The 19,807-nt window shown below is 43.8% G+C and overlaps 1 protein-coding gene across 6 annotated transcripts in view; it reads left to right on the forward strand.

Moving 5' to 3' along the window:
• LOC137332372 (sorbin and SH3 domain-containing protein 1 homolog) overlaps positions 1–19,807 on the forward strand; it is a 108,947-nt gene that overhangs the window by 19,104 nt on the left and 70,036 nt on the right. For 5 of the 6 annotated variants that reach the window (XR_010965640.1, XM_067996141.1, XM_067996140.1 and 2 more), the window contains exons 2-5: positions 1,361–1,396; positions 6,064–6,173; positions 8,988–9,294; positions 9,899–10,065. Coding sequence is in view for 5 of the 6 variants with exons in the window: in XM_067996141.1 (XP_067852242.1) it covers positions 1,387–1,396; positions 6,064–6,173; positions 8,988–9,294; positions 9,899–10,065 (594 nt within the window). In the remaining variant the exon portion in view is untranslated. Of the gene's footprint in view, positions 1–1,360; positions 1,397–6,063; positions 6,174–8,987; positions 9,295–9,898; positions 10,066–19,807 lie in introns of those variants that run through there. The other variant, XM_067996144.1, reaches the window with a different exon arrangement.

Genomic DNA, 19,807 nt, shown 5'->3' on the forward strand with positions numbered 1-19,807 from the left:
ACTTTCTGACTCAATGGCGAGAGTACCACCACTGAGCCAAGCCCAATCTATCAGTGCAAGTCATCAGCTTCAACAGTTGGTAATACACAGTCAGACAAGGTACGTTGGTCGTATCTGCGTAAATGTTTATGCTCATGTAAAACCTAATTAACAACCTGTTTATGTTATGCAGCTGCTTCCAGTGGCAATACTGTTATATGAGTAGGTTCTATTAGTATCAAATTTCCACATTTATACTGTAGGATGGACTCAGCAGCAACCAAAATAATAATTACAAAACTCACAATATAAAGCTGTTGGGCTAGCCTGTATTAGAAACAAACATCCATATGCAGCTTTTTGGGAGAGTTAGAGTCCTAGAGGGATGAGCACCTCTTCTCGCCTTGAATTTTATTATAGATAAGGTATTGTGAGTGTATTTTTGTTTTCATGGTAGTTTGTTCTGAAGATGCACCAAAAGCCATCAGAAAATTATTAAAATTTATTATAAAGTGCAATAACATCATAACTGTAGCTGTTGGGTTATAGGTCTCGTGCTGCTGTGATCTCTTTACTATGTATTTATTTAGGTGTTAGCCTTGGCTCAGTGGTAAAGTCTCTTCTCTAGAATGAGAAAGTCGTGGGGTCAAGCCACACCCCAGAGACTTAAGTACATAATCCAAGCTGATAGTTCAGCACAGTGCTAAGGACGTGCTGCACTGTCGGGGTGCCATTTTTTGGATGAGATGTTAAACCAAGGCTCCATCTGCCCTCTCAGATGGACGTAAAAGATCCCCCCATGGTACTTTCTGAAGAAGAGCAGGGGAGTTCTCCTGCTCTCCTGGCCTACATTTATCCCTCAGACAACACCATCAAAAATAGATTATCTGGTCATTTACCTGATTGCTGTTTGTTGGACCCTGCTGTGCGCTTATTAGGTGTCATTTTTACATACATTACAACAGTGATTACACTTCAAATGTACTTCATTGTTGGGTTGCCCTGAGGTCGTGATAGGTGTCATATAAATGCAAGTTATTTCTTTAACAGATATCTAGCTGCGACCAACAAAATCACAGTGTGTCAGTAGCAGTGGCCAGAAAAGATTGAGGCCAGTAGACATGCCCTGCAACCCATTAACCTGGCAATAGACAACCACCGTGTTATAATACTTAAGTTAATCAGTATGCAAATCAAAACCTTTCAATTAGGTGCTTAATTATTCCCAAGCATATTGCCAGATTAATATCTTACAAGGTAGAAGTAGAATGTAAGTTTAAAAAAAGGGAAAATCTGATTTTTTTTTGTAGGTTGTTGTGTGCATGTAAACATTCTAAAGCATGAGCAATAATTTTATTTTGTAAGATCTTGTTCATTACAGGTGAAGCTGAACCTTGAAGAGACAAGATGAAGTCAGGTGTGTTTTACAACTATTTCAGTGTTTTCCTGCTCCCTCAGTGTTATCCTGCTCCCGCAGTTTTTTCCTGCTCTCTCAGTGGGCTCAACTTTAAGTTTTGGGCAGCTGACTGGCGGAGCACGGAGGCAGCCCGCTTGTTCTGAGGGCGAAGAAGCCAGAGCCATTTTGAGGTCCAGGCCTCATTTACATTGAACTGGTGAGCTGCCCCCCCGTAACGAGCTTGTTTAATACCAGCCCAATATCGGGCGTCCCGGAGGCCTTGCAGCAGCTAAGTCCAGAAGGAAAGGGTTGCGATCATGGAGGGGGGCAGCCCAGGACAACAGCAGCCCAATTTATTTTTGTGAGGCACAGAGGAGGACTCCTGCTTTCCTGGACCCAACAAAAATAATTTAAACCTTACCTATACGGGCCTCGTCAGTTTTATTGCTAGTGAAACTGGTCGGAGTGTGCACAGTTCATGTTCATAGAATCATAAAATGATACAGCACTGAAGGAGGCCATTTGGCCCATCGAGTCCGCACCGGCTCTATGCAAGAGCAATCCAGCTAGTCCCACTCCCCCGCCCTATCCCCGTAGCCCTGCAAATTTTTTCTTTTCAAGTACTTATCCAGTTCCCTTTTGAAGGCCATGATTGAATCTGCCTCCACCACCTCCTCGGGCAGTGCATTCCAGATCCTAATCACTTGCTGTGTAAAAAAGTTTTTCCTCATGTCACCTTTGCTTTTTTTGCCAATCATCTTAAATCTATCTCCTCTGATTCTTGACCCTTCAGCCAATGGGAACAGATTCTCTCTATCTACTCCGCCTAGATCCTTCATGATTTTGAATACCTCTATCAAATCTCCTCGCAACCATCACTGTTCCAAGGAGAACAACCCCAGCTTGTCCAGTCTATCTGCATAATTAAAGCCCCTCATCCCTGGAATAATTCTAGTAAATCTCTTCTGCACCCTCTCTAAGGCCTTCACATCTTTCCTAAAGTGCGGTGCCCAAAACTGGACACAATACTCCAGTTGTGACCGAACTAGTGTTTTCTAAAGGTTCATCATGACTTCCATACTTTTGTACTCTATGCCTCTATTTATAAAGCCCAGGATCCCGTATGCTCTTTTAACCACTTTCTCAACCTGCCCTGCCACCTTCAATGATACGTGTACATGTAACTCGAGATGTCTGTTCCTGTACCCCTTTTTTTTTTATTCGTTCATGGGATGTGGGCATCGCTGGCAACATTTATTGCCTATCCCTAATTACCCTTGAGAAGATGGTGGTGAGCCGCCTTCTTGAACCTCTGCAATCCGTGTGGTGAAGGTTCTCCCACAGTGCTGTTAGGAAGGGAGTTCCAGGATTTTGACCCAGCGACGATGAAGGAACGGCGATATATTTCCAAGTCGGGATGGTGTGTGACTTGGAGGGGAACGTGCAGATAGTCTTTTTCCTATGTGCCTGCTGCTCTTGTCCTTCTAGGTGGTAGAGGTGTTGGGTTTGGGAGTTGCTGTTGAAGAAGCCTTGGCGAGTTGCTGCAGTGCATCCTGTGGATGGTGCACACTGCAGCCACGGTGCGCCGGTGGTGAAGGGAGTGAATGTTTAGGGTGGTGGATGGGGTGCCAATCAAGCGGGCTGCTTTGTCCTGGATGGTGTCGAGCTTCTTGAGTGTTGTTGGAGCTGCACTCATCCAGGCAAGTGGAGAGTATTCCATCACACTCCTGACTTGCACCTTGTAGATGGTGGAAAGGCTTTGGGGTGTCAGGTGGTGAGTCACTCGCCGCAGAATACCCAGCCTCTGACCTGCTCTTGTAGCCACAGTATTTATGTGGCCGATCCAGTTAAGTTTCTGGTCAATGGTGACCCCCAAGAAGTTGATGGTGGGGGATTCGGCGATGGTAATGCCGTTGAATGTCAAGGGGAGGTGGTTAGACGAGTCTCCCTTGTTGGAGATGATCATTGCCTGGCACTTGTCTGGCGCAAATGTTACTTGCCACTTATCAGCCCAAGCTTGGATGTTGTCCAAGTCTTGCTGCATGCGGGCACGGACTGCTTCATTTTCTGAGGGGTTGCAAATGGAACTGAACACTGTGCAATCATCAGCGAACATCCCCCTTTCTGACCTAATAATGGAGGGAAGGTCAAGGAAGCAGCTAAAAATGGTTGGGCCTAGGACACTGCCTTGAGGAACTCCTGCAGCAATGTCCTGGGGCTGAGATGATTGTCCTCCAACAACCACTGCCATCTTCCTTTGTGCTAGGTATGACACCAACCACTGGAGAGTTTTCACCCTAATTCTCATTAACTTCAATTTTACTCGGGCTCCTTGGTGCCACACCTGGTCAAACGCTGCCTTGATGTCAAGGGCAGTCACTCTCACCTCACCTCTGGAATTCAGCTCTTTTGTCCATGTTTGGACCAAGGCTGTAATGAGGTCTGGAGCTGAGTTGTCCTGACAGAACCCAAACTGGGCATCGGTGAGCAGGTTATTGGTGAGTAAGTGCCGCTTGATAGCACTGTCGACGACACCTTCCATCACTTTGCTGATGATTCAGAGTAGACTGATGGGGCGGTAATTGGTTGGATTGGATTTGTCCTGCTTTTTGTGGACAGGACATACCTGGGCAATTTTCCACATTGTCGGGTAGATGCCAGTGTTGTAGCTGTACTGGAACTGTTTGGCTAGAGGCGCGGCTAGTTCTGGAGCACAAGTCTTCAGCACTACAGCCGGGACGCTGTCGGGGCCCATAGCCTTTGCTGTATCCAGTGCACTCAGCCGTTTCTTGATGTCACGTGGAGTGAATCGAATTGGTTGAAGACTGGCTTCTGTAATAGTGGCGATATCGGGAGGTGGCCGAGATGGATCATCCACTCGGCACTTCTGGCTGAAGATGGTTGCAAACGCTTCAGCCTTGTCTTTTGCATTCACGTGCTGGACTCCGCCATCGTTGAGGATAGGGTTGTTTACAGAGCCTTCTGCTCCCGTTAGTTGTTTAATTGTCCACCACCATTCACGACTGGATGTGGCAGGACTGCAGATCTTTGATCTAATCCGTTAGTTGTGGAATCGCTTAGCTCTGTCTATAGCATATTGCTTCCGCTGTTTAGCATGCATGTAGTCCTGAGTTGTAGCTTCACCAGGTTGGCACCTCATTTTTAGGTACGCCTGGTGCTGTTCCTGGCATGCTCTTCTACACTCCTCATTGAACCAGGGTTGATCCCCTGGCTTGTTGGTAATGAAAGAGTGAGGAATATGCCGGGCCATGGGGTTGCAGATTGCTGGAATACAATTCTGCTGTTGCTGATGGCCCACAGCACCTCATGGATGCCCAATTTTGAGCTGCTAGATCTGTTCTGAATCTATCCCATTTAGCACGGTGGTAGTGCCACACAACAGGATCAGGGATTGTGAGAGATTGCGAGGGCCAGGGTCGTGTTCAAGCCTGGACAACATCCAGGCTTGGGCTGATAAATGGCAAGTAACATTTGTGCCAGACAAATGCCAGGCAATGACCATCTCCAACAAGAGAGAGTCTAACCACCTCCCCTTGACATTCAACGGCATTACCATCGCCGAATTTCCCACCATCAACATCCTGGGGGTCACCATTGACCAGAAACTTAACTGGATCAGCCACACAAATACTGTGGTTACAATAGCAGGTCAGAGGCTGGGTATTCTGCGGCGAGTGACTCACCTCCTGACACTCCAAAGCCTTTCCACCATCTACAAGAACAAGTCAGGAGTGTGATGGAATACTCTCCACTTGTCTGGATGAGTGCAGATTCTACAACACTCAAGAAGCTCGACACCATCCAGGACAAAGCAGCCCGCTTGATTGGCACCCCATCCACAACCTGAAACATTCATTCCCTCCACCACCAGTGCATCGTGGCTGCAGTGTGTACCATCTACAAGATGTACTTCAGCAACTTGCCAAGACTTCTTCGACTACACCTCCCAAACCTGTGACCTCTACCACCTAGAAGGACAAGGACAGCAGGCACATGGGAACAACACCACCTGCACGTTGCCCTCCAAGTCACACACCATCCCGACTTGGAAATATATCGCCGTTCCTTCATCATCACTGGGCCAAAATCCTGGAACTCCCTACCTAACGGACTGCTGCGGTTCAAGAAGACAGCTCACCACCACCTTCTCAACGGCAATTAGGGATGGGCAATAAATGCTGGCCTTGCTAGCGACCCCCACACCCCATGAATGAATTAAAAAAACACTAAAGAAGGTTTTTTTAAAAACTTACCTTTTCATCAGCAGGCCTCCAGCGGTCCCCTTAAGACCCACTGGTTAGACCGTACACGACCCGGAAAAACTGAGGAGACCGTTCTCCACCAGGTTTTTGCCGAATTTAGAAGCAAGGGCCTAAAACAGGTGTTAGGCCCATGATTGACATATTCAAAGGCTGTTTTAAGTGGGCGGCCTGACACTCGGAAGTCATCGGCTTCCAATTTGGCAGCTGGCACATTTCTGGGGATTGGAACGCAGGATGCCACCACTCAAAATTCTTCCTTTAGCACACAGAAATTGGGTGTGATGCGGATCAATTTGTCCCCTATTTTCTTCTCATGAGTATAGACACATCGTATGAAGAAAGTAGTCTTTTCATTTGCTAAATTATATACTGACATCCAATTTTCTTTTCTTTTATCTCTTGTAGTCTGGAACCCATGCTCATTAGCAGGAGAACCCCAAAACAGTCTGGCTGCAAAGGGTTTCCGTAGCGTGAGACCAAAGTTCCTTATATCTGGCAGAAAACCACCAGTGCAGGTAAAGTTTTTGGTTTACCAAAGAAATTGTTCTTATAATTATATAATCCAGGCAGTTTCATTTGAAATATTCATTGTAGAGATAAGAAGATTACTTTCAATGTAAAGTGCTTGTTCCTTCTCAGTAATATCAAGGCTCTTAAATTACATTGTGGGATACTAGCAGATGGATGATTCCTTTGAAATGCCTCGCTCTTCTATTTTAGTGGAGACATTAACCATTCATTTTAAATGGGTTAATGCCTCTGCTAAAGTAGCAGTGGGAAGAATTTCAAAGGAACATGTTATTTCAGATGAATGCTAGTATCCCATGGCACAGTTTCAAGGCCACAGTTTTTTTGAAATGTACTAGCTTGTAGAAGACTGCTGTGTCGAATTATATTGTCCCATCCCCATTTTGAAACCTCTGTCTCTGCAGGGAGCTGCTCAGCGGATGCTAACTATGGGTTAGTCGCCTGGCAGCTCCATTGTTAACCATGCAGGTAGCAATTCTTGCAACAATAGTTTTAACACGGAAAAAGGTCCCTAGGCCCACAGAGTGTGAGGAAAACAGGAACCAAGCCATAGAAATTAGGAGGGGTGACCAAAAGCTTGATCAAAGAGATGGTTTTTAAGGATGGTTTAAGTGGGACCTAGGTGGAGCAAAGGGAGGGTGGATGCAAAGGGAGGTCAAAGTCATAGAAACAGGGAATTCAGGAAGATCGGAGGAGGTTACAGAAATAGGAAGGGGTAAGGTTTTGGTGGGATTTAAATACCAGAGCAAGAAATTTAAATTTCAGGCTGTAGGAGACTGGGAGACAATGTAATTCAGCAAGCATAGAGTTTATGGATGAGATTGTCATTTGTGAATTTGAATTGGGGCGTTTTGGTGTTTTGACAGGAATGGTAGCTGGATTGGAAGGAATCAAACAGTGAGTTACAGAAGAGATGGACATGGAGCAACAACATCTTCAAGGGAGTTTGGAGATAGGGTGCTATTTAGTGAGGACAGAGGGATAAAGGGTAGATTTTTTAAGGAAAGAGTGACGATGTTGTCTTTGAAAGGAGATGACACTGAACCATTTACAATGTCTGAGGAGAAGGAACCATTCACAATGTCACCTACCATGGGGTTCAGGAAAGGAAGATGGATGGTCTGGAATTTATTGGAAAGGGGTCAAGGGAGGAGGAGATGGGTCTAAGGGGTAAGATGAACTTGGAGAAGGATGAGGCAAAATGGGAGACAAACTACAGAGATAGGGTTCAGGGATAGATTGGAGACTCAGAGGATTTGGCTTAGTGGGGAAAGGGAGAAAGCAGCAGAGGCAGCTGAACGATGGTCTCTATCTTGTTGACAAAGAAATTCATGAGCTCCACACACTTATTGTAAGAGGTGAGTATGGAGGAAGCAGGGGAGGCAGTTTTAAAGAGGTAGTTGGTCATAGAGTAAAGTAGCATGGGATTATCTTTGCCATCCAGGATAATCCTAGAGTCGTGAGTGGTTTTGGCTGAGGAGAGCAAGACCTTTCTCCAACTCCAAATACTTTAGTGGGGTCAACAGCTGAGGTCCCTGGTGGGCTTATCCCAGCATTTACACCATATTTTTGGCCCAAAAATGTTAAACATAGTTGTGTCCATGTTTGATTACAACATAACAATGGAAAACAAAGTTGATGACAGCTTACAAACAGATGGCTGCTGAGTTGTTTCAGGACAGTGGTCATTAACATAAACGCACAATTCCTGATTCCTATTAACTTATCAAACAGCACTTTCTTGCTGCAGTTAATTGTTGTTCAATTATGTCAATCTGCTGACTTTAAGTCTGTTTTAATTCTGTATTTTTGTACATTTTCTTCTAATCTAAACTAAGTAATTAGTTTACATAGACATGACCCAATTAAGAACTCTGCTAACTGTATCACTAAGTCACATCTTCAATTAGGTGATCAGCTCATCAAGCAACGCAATTAAAGTGGCTAGTGCTGTAGGAGTTAGTTTTGGTACAAAAGTTCAATAGCTGATTCAAAGTTCATCTTGGGCAGGTCTGTATAACAGTACAACACTTGTCCAATTACTAAAATCTCATCTGCTTACAGTCCCCCACTCCTTATTGGCATTAAAACCTCAGTGAGGTGCTGACACCTTTTTCCTTCTGACAATACCAGTCATATATTTTCACATAACAGTCTCTGTTTTTAGTTGGCAAGGGAAGGTCACATTCTTGGGTATGTCACACAACTAGGAGCTGTAATCTTTTTCTGTATGACTCTAGAGTCTCGCAGGTCCTTCTTACTGACCAAAGCAAATATAACATTAGTAATAAGTTCGGAATAGTTAACAGGTGTAAGAAACATTTTGGTACCTATTCAGGTAATCCTACTGTTGAGGTTAATCAGTATTTCACCCATACATACTTCCAAAAACCAAGAAATCATCTCCAGGACTTAAAAGCTCCTCCAGCACATTTCCACCATTATCCATATCATGGGTAATTTTAATTAGATGTTCTTACTTCCTAGCCATTTTCAACTTCAACATCAACTCACGGGAATCGACTCCAAATTTAGATAGTTCCAATTCTATATCTTCTCCTACTTTAACTTCAATACCCCGAATTAGGACCAGCATTTTAGTCCTATCCTGGTGGATTCATTATTCTGTACATAGAAGATACGCTTTTCTATGTAGTATGTGTCAGAGCCATGAATCAAAGTTTTTTAATTAATTTGTGCACTTGCTTTCGTGGGTCACATTAACCATTTCATGTTGGGTTCCTCTTTTATTCAGTGTTATATTGAGTGAAGTGCTTGGCTTATTTCTTTGTCAATTCCAGCCTTCAATCCACAATGTAATAGTGGATATCAAAGAAAACAGCCACAACGCAAGGGCAAAAGAGTCTCTCTCTTCAGAATTACCAAACCAAGAAGCATCTTCAGTGAGATCTCAGTCCAACATCCCATGTGACACAGAAACAGATGAACTATCTTCTTCCCTTGGTCCTAACCACAATGTACCGTATACCACTGAAACAGAAAGCCCAGCTTCTTCAGTCAGCACAACTTGTAAGGTTCTGTGTAACTCAAAAGTGGATAACTCTGCATCATCAGATGATCCTATGGAGCTGCATAATAGTGAAACAGGTAAACCTATCTAATGGATTGTAAATTAAGACGAGTGGCATGGTGATTCAACAGTTGATGCACCAGTGGTTTGTGCTCTGGATTCCTCGCATGGTGCTTTCTTTACACAGCGGTGCAGTCTGAGAAGGCAGTGAATAGAGGGCAAGCTGTTATCCACTAAGAGGGATGAAACATAAAAGCATCACTCCAGGCTGCTCTAATGATTCCAGCATGGCACTGGTAGAGGAGAGACAGAAGGCTCCCTTCCTGCCTCATGGATAAGTAATGGTGTATGGCTTGCAGGGAACACAAAGACTGGAAAACTAAAAAAAAATAAAAATCCAATTAAAAGGCCTATTTCTCTTGATTTCTCTTTTAATCAACGACGCTATCCTTGTGAAGCTACAATAATTATTTTATCATTTTGAGTGATACTGATAGGGGTCCAAGGAACTGATGCATGATTTATATCTTCAGAAAAATAGATCAATGTCATTTAAAACATTAAAATCAAAACTGTAACCAACAGCTGACTCAAATGTATGTGCTAGTTACTGTATGTTCTTTATCTGTCTTATGAGTAAATATAATTCCTAACCACTGCTGTCATATTTCACTCTGTAAGAGCTGCAGGTCACAGAGATTGTTTCATCTGATTCGGAGACCGACATTGATCCAGTCTACAAAGTCAGACTTCAAACAGTTAGTGAAAAGATGAACATTGCCATCAGATCATCTTCTAATTCTATGCTGACTTCAGAAAAGAGATCATCGCCATTAATAACAAAGGAAGTAAGAATTGTGTATATGTGTTAAAAGTAATAATTTTTATAAATGTAATCAATAACTGGGCACTGATATTCAGTTGGACTGCCCACTCATCACACTTGATGGCCTAGTTTTAAAAAATTGGAAAATGCTGGAAATGCATAGCACATCTGTTGGCATGTGATAAGAGAATAGACAGGTTAATGATTTGGATTTAAACCCCCAATGAATGGACTTTATCCAAAACATTAACATATCTTTTCTCTTTTCAGATGCTAACAAACCTCCTATGCAATTCCAGCATTTTCATATTTTTTTAATTTTGGATTTACAGCATTGAAAGTTGTTTCTTTTATCTCTTAAAGAATAGTCGCCCAAATTACGAGAATGTAAAAGCCCATTGAGTCTATTGATGTACGGGTTGGCACATATGAACATAGGACCAGGAGTAGGCCACTCAGTCCCTCAAGCTTGTTCTGCCATTCAGTTAGATAAGGCTGAGCTGTACCTCAACTCCATTTACCCACCCTTGCTTAACAAAAATCTACCAATCTCAGTCTTGAAAATTTCAATTGACCCAGCACCCACAGCCTTTTTGGGGAGAGAGTTCCAGTTTCCACTACCCTTTGTGTGAAAGATTTCTTTCTGATTTCACTCCTAAATGGCTTAGCTCTAATTTTAAGATTATTCCCCTCTTGTGCTGGATTCCCCCACCAGAGAAAATGTTTTTTTCTGTATCTACCCTATCAAATCCCTTGATCATGTTAAAGACCTTGACTAGGTCACCCTTCAACCTTCTAAACTCTAGGGAATACAAACTAGGTTTATGCAACCTATCCTCATAATTTAACCCTTTAAGCCCTGGTGAATCTGCCCTGTATCCCCTCCAAAGCAAATATATCTTTCCTGAGGTTCGGTGCCCAAAACTGAATGCAGTACTCCAGACTCTGTACATTTTCTTCTACACTCCCAGGCTGCCCTTTCTTCTTCACGTTGCTGCACCAAATGATGCCCACTGCCCGCTAGAACACTCCTCTATTGTTCACCTCTGTCAGTGCTATGATAATGCTTCAATATCTTGTCCTTTGTTCAGTTGGCTAATGCTGGACCTAACCTGAACTTCAATAATCATTCTTTGTCTATGTTCCACCATATAATTCTGCACAAATTACCCATGGCTGGCTTTTAGCTACGCCTTAATAAGCAAAATAGTTGTTTAACATTTAGCTAATTTTTTGAACCTATTTCTAGCAAGGAGCAATGCTCAGAGAAGTGATAAACACAGGCAAATAGTCCAATCCCACTTTCCACTGGTGTTGCACCTGTTGACACACACCTATGTTATAAAATTATTGGAGAGAGGAAATACAGGCTACAGTTTTTTTCCAGTTCACAGGGATGGACTATGTGAAACCAGTAGAGGGCATTAAAGCATCAATTTACCAATAATCAAAAATAAAATACTGCGGATGCTGGAAATCTGAAGTAAAAACAGAAAATGCTGGAAATACTCAGCAAGTCAGGCAGCATCTGTGGGGAGGGAAACGGAGTTAACGTTTCAGGTCAAAGATCTTTTGTCTGAACTGGAAGAAGTTAGAGATTTAACAGTTTTTAATCAGGTACAGAGCCAAGGAAAGCGGGGAGAGAGGGAAGGAGGGGAAAGAACAAAAGGGAAGGTCTATGATAGGGTGGAGGACAAGAGTGATTAAATGACAAAAGGGATGATGGTGCAAGGCAAGGAAGGTTGTAGTGGAAGGTTGTAAGAAAAAAAAAGATGGATCTAGAGGAGCTGTAAATGGCAACAGCAGAACCATTACCAGCAATGGCAGTCCAACAAAAATTTACCAACACTGTGTGAAACCTGTAGCATTATTAGAAGTAAAGAAGGAAAGAACTTATATAGGTCTTTCATGCCCTCAGGACATCTCGAAACACTTTACAGCCAATAAATTGCCTTTGAAGTGTAATCACTGTTGTTTTGTAGCCAATTAATGTAACTTCTAAAAATTGTAGCAGAAAGCAATCATGTTGCATCTCATGCATAACTGATTTTACAGTTTTTGTACACTTAACCAGTATACCCTGAATTCCTGGCAGATGTGCCAGGAATAATCGGGAGTTGGGGGGTAGGGCTCTGAGGCTGAAGAGGATGGTTGGGAGTCTCGGGCAGGGAGGGGGCTGGGGTGGTAAAACACTGGAGAATATGGGTCAGGAGATGGTGGGATGGGGTAAGAGGGGGAACAGGTTTGATAATGGGGACTCGGGAGGAAGATTGGTGAATAGGGGTCAGGGAGACTGGGCATGAGGAGTCGGGGAGAAAGGGAGATTAGGGAGAGGGGTTCAGGGGAGAGTGGGAGACTAGGTATCATGGGGCGGGTCAGGTGAAAAATGGAGACTGGGTTTGTGGGATTGGGGCTTGAGCGTGGGGGAGGAGAAAGAGGCAAACTGGGTTACGGGGTGGGCATGGGGACCAGCATTTTCTGCAGAGCCGGGAGCAGCAGCAGCAGCAACGTGATGAGTGGGAGCAGCACCGAGAGAGGAACAGCCAGTAAAGGAGTGAGTGAAACGGGGGCTTTACTATGGGTAAATAGTGAAAGATTGTTTGTTGCCACTGGTGGGCGAATGGGGAACAAGGGGACGGAGACTGAGGATTCACACTGGAAGGGAGAAGGAAGGTGTAATAGCACTGTGGGCTATTAGGCCATGGGATATTTCACTGCAAGTGGCTATTGAGGTAGAGACGAGAACATCACTTAAAAGAGAATGGGATAAGTATTTGAAAAGAAAGAATATAAAAGGATCTGAGGGGAGTGGGGTCACAAGAGAGAGCACCAGGTACCAAATGACCTCCTCCTGTTGGTCCCCATGCTCATCCCATTACCCAGTTTGCCTCTCTCTCCTCCCCAACGCTCGAGCCCCGATCCCACAATCCCAGTGGTGTTCAGAGAGACTTGGGTGTCCTCGTACAAGAAATACAAAAAGTTAGCATGCAGGTACAGCAGGCAATTAGGAAAGCAAATGGTATGTTGGCCTTTATTGCAAGGGGGTTGGAGTACAAGAGTAAGGAAGTTTTTCTACAATTGTACAGGGCTTTGGTGAGACCTCATTTGGAGTACTGTGTACAGTTTTGGTCTCCTTATCTAAGGAAGGATATACTTGCCTTAAAGGCGGTACAACGATGGTTCACTAGATTAATTCCTGGGATGAGAGGGTTGTCCTATGAGGAGAGATTGAGTAGAATAGGTCTATACTCTCTGGAGTTTAGAAGAATGAGAGGCGATCTCATTGAAACATATAAGATTATGAGGGGGCTTGACAGGGTAGATGCTGAGAGATTGTTTCCCATGGCTGGAGAGTCTAGAACTAGTGGGCATAGTTGCAGGATAAGGGATCGGCCATTTAAGACTGAAATGAGGAGGAATGTCTTCATTAAGGGGCTGTGAATCTTTGGAATTCTCTACCCCAGAGGGCTGTGAATGCTGAGTCATTGAATATATTCAAGGCTAAGATAGACAGATTTTTGGACTCCGGGGGAATCAAGGGGTATAGGGATCGGACAGGAAAGTGGAGTTGAAGAAAGAATAGAAAAGGATATATAAAAGAATCTGAGGCAGATGGGGTTACAAGAGAGAGCACCAGGTACCGAATGGCCTCGCCCTGTTGGTCCCCATGCCCACCCCGTTAGCATTTTGCCACTCTCTTGTCCCCCAAGCTCGAGCCACAATCCCACAACCCCAGTGGTGTTCAGAGAGACTTAGGTGTCCTCATACAAGAAACACAGAAAGTTAGCATGCAGGTACAGCAAGCAATTAGGAAAGCAAATGGCATGCTGGCCTTTATTGCAAGGGGGTTGGATCAGCCATAATCTGATTGAATGGCGGAGCAGGTTCAAGGGCCTGCTCCTGTTCCTATTTCTTATGTTCCTGTGCCGTAATTTCTATCATTTTGTGAAAACTCTTCTTTACTGAGTCGGAGCCCAGGGTGTGGTTTCAAAATGTTGGTGCTGAGCTGTGTTTAGGTCAGTTAGCCCTGTGAGATGTGCCCCAAACTCTGAACCTGCTGCCTTTTGCGTGATCTCTCAGTTTGGTTCAGGTCAGTCTGTGCCAGCCAGTTTTGGTGTGTGAAATCCAAGTACAGATCAGCTCTGACTGAGGGTCCAAGTTCAGAGTTGTCACCTTTACACAGAACCTGAGTCGAAACCAAAGTCCAAGGCGATAGGGAGAGAGGTCGGGCCTATTAAAAGTGGCATCGGCTTGGGAGCTTGACTGCGCCTTGTGCAGTGCAGGAGGATTTTGGTTGTAGTTACAGGATGAATATCAGCAGGTTATAGGATTACTACTAGTTAGAGGTAGGATAGGGGCATTACATCTATACTACCAGTTACATATACACTATCAGTGAGTTATTGTATTACTGTTGGTTATGAGGAGAATCTGAATGTTACCAGTATTACTATTAGTTATTGGTGCAATTTCAGTGAGTTACTGTTAATTACTGGTGAAATCAAAGTTCCTCCCACCTCTGGTTTCTCATCTGCGAATCGATCCCCCACCTTCAGTTTCCCCGCTTCCCCGTCCTCGGTTTCCCTTCTTCGCCTGCTCACGGGTCACTTCCTGAACTTCTCGCATAACAGGTGCTGGCGCGAAACCACGAGCAAAGATACTCAACTACAGGGGACCCAACGTTTATAAGATAAACGCAACAATAATTAATGAAAGCCAGCATAGATTTGTTAAAGGCAAATCGTGTTTAACTAATCTGATTGAGTTTTTTGATGAGGTAACAGAGAGGGTTGATGAGGGCAATGCAGTTGATGTGGTGTTTATGGACTTCCAAAAGATATTTGATAAAGTGTCACATAATAGGTTTGTCAGCAAAGTTGAAACTCATGGAACAAAAGGGGCAGTGGCAGCATGGATACGAAATTGGCGAAGGGACAGGAAACAGAGGGTAGTGGTGTTCGATTGTTTTTCAGACTGGAGGGAGGTGTACAGTGGTGTTCTCCAGTGGTCAATACTCGGACCACTGCTTTTCTTGATATATATTAATGACTTGGACTTGGGTGTACAGGGCACAATTTCAAAATTTGCAGATGACACAAAATTTGGAAGTGAATTGAACAGTGAGGAGGATAGTGATAGATTTCAAGAGGACTGATGGAATAGATAGGCTGGTGGAATGGGCGGACACGTGGCAGATGAAATTTAACGCAGAGAAGTGCTAAGTGACACATTTTGGTAGGAAGAACGAGGAGAGGCAACATAAACTAAAGAGTACAATTCTAAAGGGGGTGCAGGAGCAGAGAGACCTGGGGTTTTATGTGCACAGGTCATTGAAGGTGGCAGAGCAGGTTTTAAAGTTGTTAAAAAAGCATACGGGATCCTGGGCTTTATAAATAGAAGCATAGACTACAAAAAGAAGGAGGTTATGATGAACCTTTATAAAACACTGGTTCGGCCACAACTGGAGTATTGTGTCCAATTCTGGGCACCGCACTTTTGGAAGAATTTGAAGGCCTTGGAAAGGGTGCAGAAAATATTTACTAGAATGGCTCCAGGGATGAGGGACTTCAGTTATGTGGATAGACTGGAGAAGCTGGGGTTGTTCTCCTTAGAGCAGAGAAGGTTGAGAGGAGATTTGATAGAGGTGTTCAAAATCATGAGGAGTCTAGACAGAGTAGATAGAGAGAAACTGTTCCCATTGGCGGAAGTGTCGAGAACCAGAGGACACAAATTTAAGCTTATTTTATAAAAGAACCAAAGGCGACATGAGGAAAAACTTTTTTTACGCAACGAGTGGCTATAATCTGGAATGCACTGCTTGAAAGGGTGGTGGAGGCAGATTCAATTGTGGTTTTTAAAAGGGAATTAGATAGGTCCTTGAAAGAAAAAAATTTGCCGGGCTACGGGGAAAGGGCGGGGGAGTGGGACTAGCTGGATTGCTCTTGCAGAGAGCCGGGACGGACTCGACTGGCCGAATGGCCTCCTTCTGTGCTGTAACCGTTCTATGATCCTATGATATTTGCAGACATCACATGATCAGAATGTCATGTGATCAGAATGTCACATGATCAAACCTCCACGAATGCTTTCAACCAGAGTTGGCAACCCGACACTGGGCTAAAGAGACCAAGAAGGCCTCAATTCTTCATCTGTGTTGATTTAGCTAACCTCAACCAGGGTGACAGTGTAGCTGTTACAATTGACCAGCCTAGGGAAATAAGCCAGGTTCCTGTCTCCCTTATCGAAGGAGCCCTGCTGGAAATCATATTGAGGACAAGATGAGACTTGGTTGAATAATCTACTTGCTTGGGCTCACACAGGGAAAATGACCAGTCGAGTACTGGAGGGCCTCTGATGTAGAGCTGTACTCCAGTGTGAGTCAATGCCTTCAGGGAAGGAAAATTGAAAGAAAGGAAAAAAAATACCGTATGAATAATTTATTTTGAAAGCTGTTGTTTAGTACATATGATAACAGAACAGTGTTGACTCATTTATGCTCTGAGTAATATCTACAAATGTGACTACACTTCAAATGTAATTTAGTGGCTGTGAAGCACTTTGGAAAAAAATCTGAGGACGTGGAAGATGCTAAATAAATGTAAGTCTTTATTTATTTAAAAAATCATACGATAAAGTAAGTTGCAGTTATTTTCAATTACTGCAACAGAAAGAGAGATTCATGTATGGTACATACACTGAACTGAGTCATGAGAAAGATTACATAATTAAGGGATTAACTTTTACAATGGTTAACAGGAAAGAAAGATTGAAAAATTAGATGCTTAACAGAAAATTACTGATTGTTCAATAGCACGTCATTCTGAAGAATCACTGCATTTTTGAAATTATTGTCTTTGTAAAAACTGCTGTTCACTGTGTGTTCCTCAACTACATGTTTTAAATCTGGTCCGTGGACTTCCTGTTGTGTAACATAATGTTCTCGATCAATCTGATAGCATATTGTTCTAGACTGATGTGATACTCTTCCGTATAAAGTACTGCTCAAGGTCAATGTGTTACTGTGCAACATAACATGCTGTTCTAGGTCAATGTAATGCTGCGACACATAATCAACTTTAACGTCATTCTTAACCGCACAGTGTAATGTGCTATTCAAAACCACTGTGATACTTCGCAGCATTAACGTCCTGGTCTAGGTCAGTATGATAATATCAACATAAAACACTTCTTTTTAAAACCATTTGATTTTTGAAACAGGTACTGAGAGTGGACACCTTTCTTTAGAGGGTCAAATTTTCTCTTTAAAGAGAGGTCCTGGTGGGTGAGGTTGCCTGTTTAGTTGGAAGAGGCTTCACATCTGTTTTTACAGATGTGTTTCATTGCTGTACACATTTATATTTCAGCCTCTTCCGAACATACGAACATACAAAATTGATGGTCAGGGAAAGGCCAGCTGGTCCATTAAGCCTGCCCCACGCACCATGATGGCTGGAGTATCATGACTAGACACTTCCCACTTCCCCCTCCCTTTTTCTTAAAAAGAAAGGCATGAGCATGTAACTTAATAGAGAAATGATTCAGAATCACTTACTTTTATTAGAAAAAAACTCTTGACGATAATAAATATACGGTTCAGTGTTGTTGTAATTTATGCAGAAAAAACTAATAACCACATTTACAAATGTCAAAATATTCCTTTCTGCTATATTGTAGTAGTCAGAAAAATATGCAGAAAATTCAGGGCAACTATATTTTTGGGCAAATTTAAAGGGGCATGCAATCACTGAGTAATATGACAGAAAACTGCAGTGATGTTTCTATGTAGTTATAAATACCATTGCCAATGGTGATTATGATGGAGAAGATATGGAGTCAGAAGCTCAGTTTAGGGTCGAATGGGATGCCAAGGTTGCAAACAGTCTGATTTAGCCTGAGACAGTGACCAGGGAGGGGTATGGAGTCAGTGGCAAGGGTACAGAGTTTGTGGGATGAAGACATGGCTCTGGCCTTCTCAATGTTTATCTAGAGAAAATTGCGACTTATTCGAGACTGGCTGTCAGACAATCAGCCTGACAGCACAGGTGCAGTGGAGGGGTCAAGAAATGTGGTGCAGAGGTACAGCTGGATATCGTCAGCATACATGTGGAAGCTGACCCCATATTGATATGCCAAATCAATGATATCGCCAAATCGCAGCATGTAGATGAGGAAAAGCAAGGGCCAAGGATGGATCCTTGGAAGACTCCAGAGGTAATGATTTGGGGCGGGATGAAAAGCCATTGATATAGATGCTCTGGCCACAATCAGATAACTGAGAGTGGAACCAAATGAGGGCAGTTCCACCGAGCTGGACAATGGGGGAGAGGAATAAAAACAGAAAAATGCTGGAAAAGCTCAGCAAGTGAGGCAGCATCTGTGGAGAAAGAAACAGAGTTAACGTTTCAGGTCGAAGACTTTTCGTTAAAACTAGAAGATGTTGAAGAGTTAAAGTTTTTAAGCAAGTACAGAGCCAGGGAAAGGGGGGAGGGAGGGAGGGGAGGGGAGGAAAGAACAAAAGGGAAGGTCTGTGATAGGGTAGAGGGCAGGAATAATTAACTGACAAAAGGGATGGTAATGACAATGACAAGGAGGGTGGTAATAGGACAAGTTAAGAAACAAAAGATGGGTCTAGAGGAGCTGTAAATGGCAACAGCAGAATCACAACCAGAAGCTGTAGTCCAACAAAAAAAAAGGAAAATAAATAAATTTAAAAATGGGAGCAGTGGTTATGGTCTGAAGTTATTGAAATTAATGTTGAGTCCGGAAGGTTGTAAAATGCCCAAACAAAAGATGAGGTGCTGTTCCTCGAGCTTCTGTTGAGCTTCATTGGAACAGTGTAAGAGGCTGAGGACAGAGGGATCAGAGCGGGAGTGGGACAGAATTAAAATGGCAAGCGACCGGCAGGTCAGGGTCACACTTGCGGACAGAGCGGAGGTATTCAGCAAAGCGATCACCCAGTCTGCGTTTGGTCTCCCCAATTTAGAGGAGGCCGCAATGTGAGCAGCTGATACAGTATACTAAATTGAAAGAAGTACGAGTAAATTGCTGTTTCACCTGGATGCAGGGCCCTGGACGGTGGAAAGAGAGAAGGGAGAAGGTGAAAGGGCAGGTGTTGCATCTCTTGCACTCACATGGGAAGGTGCCATGGGGAGGAGGGCGGGAGTTGGGAGCGATGGAAGATTGGAACAGGGTGTCGCAGATGGAGCAGCACCTTCGGAATGCTGAAAGGGGAGGGGAAGATGCGTTTGGTGGTGGGATCATGCTGGAGGTGTCGGAAATGGCGGATTGGAGGAGAGACATTGGTGAAAGATGGTGTGGTTGACTGTGTCTAAGGCTGCAGAATGGTTGAAGAGGAAGAGGAGAGATAATGCACCATGGTTACAGTCACAGAGCACATCATTTGTAACTTTGGTTCAGGCCATTTTGGTACTGTGGTAAGGGCGGAAGCCAGATTGGAGGGATTCAAACAATGAGTTACAGGAGAGATAGGCAGAGATTTGTGAAGCGGCAACATGTTCAAGGACTTTGGAGAGGAAGAGGAGGTTGGAGATGGGGCCGGAGTTTGTAAGTACAGAATGGTCGTGGGTGGGTTTTTTGATGAAGGGAATGATGAAAGTGATTTTGAAAGGGAGAGAGACAATTTCAGCTAGCATGGGGGCCCGGTCAGCAGTTTAGGTGGAATGGGGAGCAAGAGGTGATTCTCATAGCTGAGATGAGTTCAGAGGGGGCATGAAGTGGTGGGGTGGGGGAGGAGGGGAGCGAAA

Source organism: Heptranchias perlo, chromosome 14 (assembly GCF_035084215.1).
Source record: "Heptranchias perlo isolate sHepPer1 chromosome 14, sHepPer1.hap1, whole genome shotgun sequence".
Taxonomy (NCBI): domain Eukaryota; kingdom Metazoa; phylum Chordata; class Chondrichthyes; order Hexanchiformes; family Hexanchidae; genus Heptranchias; species Heptranchias perlo.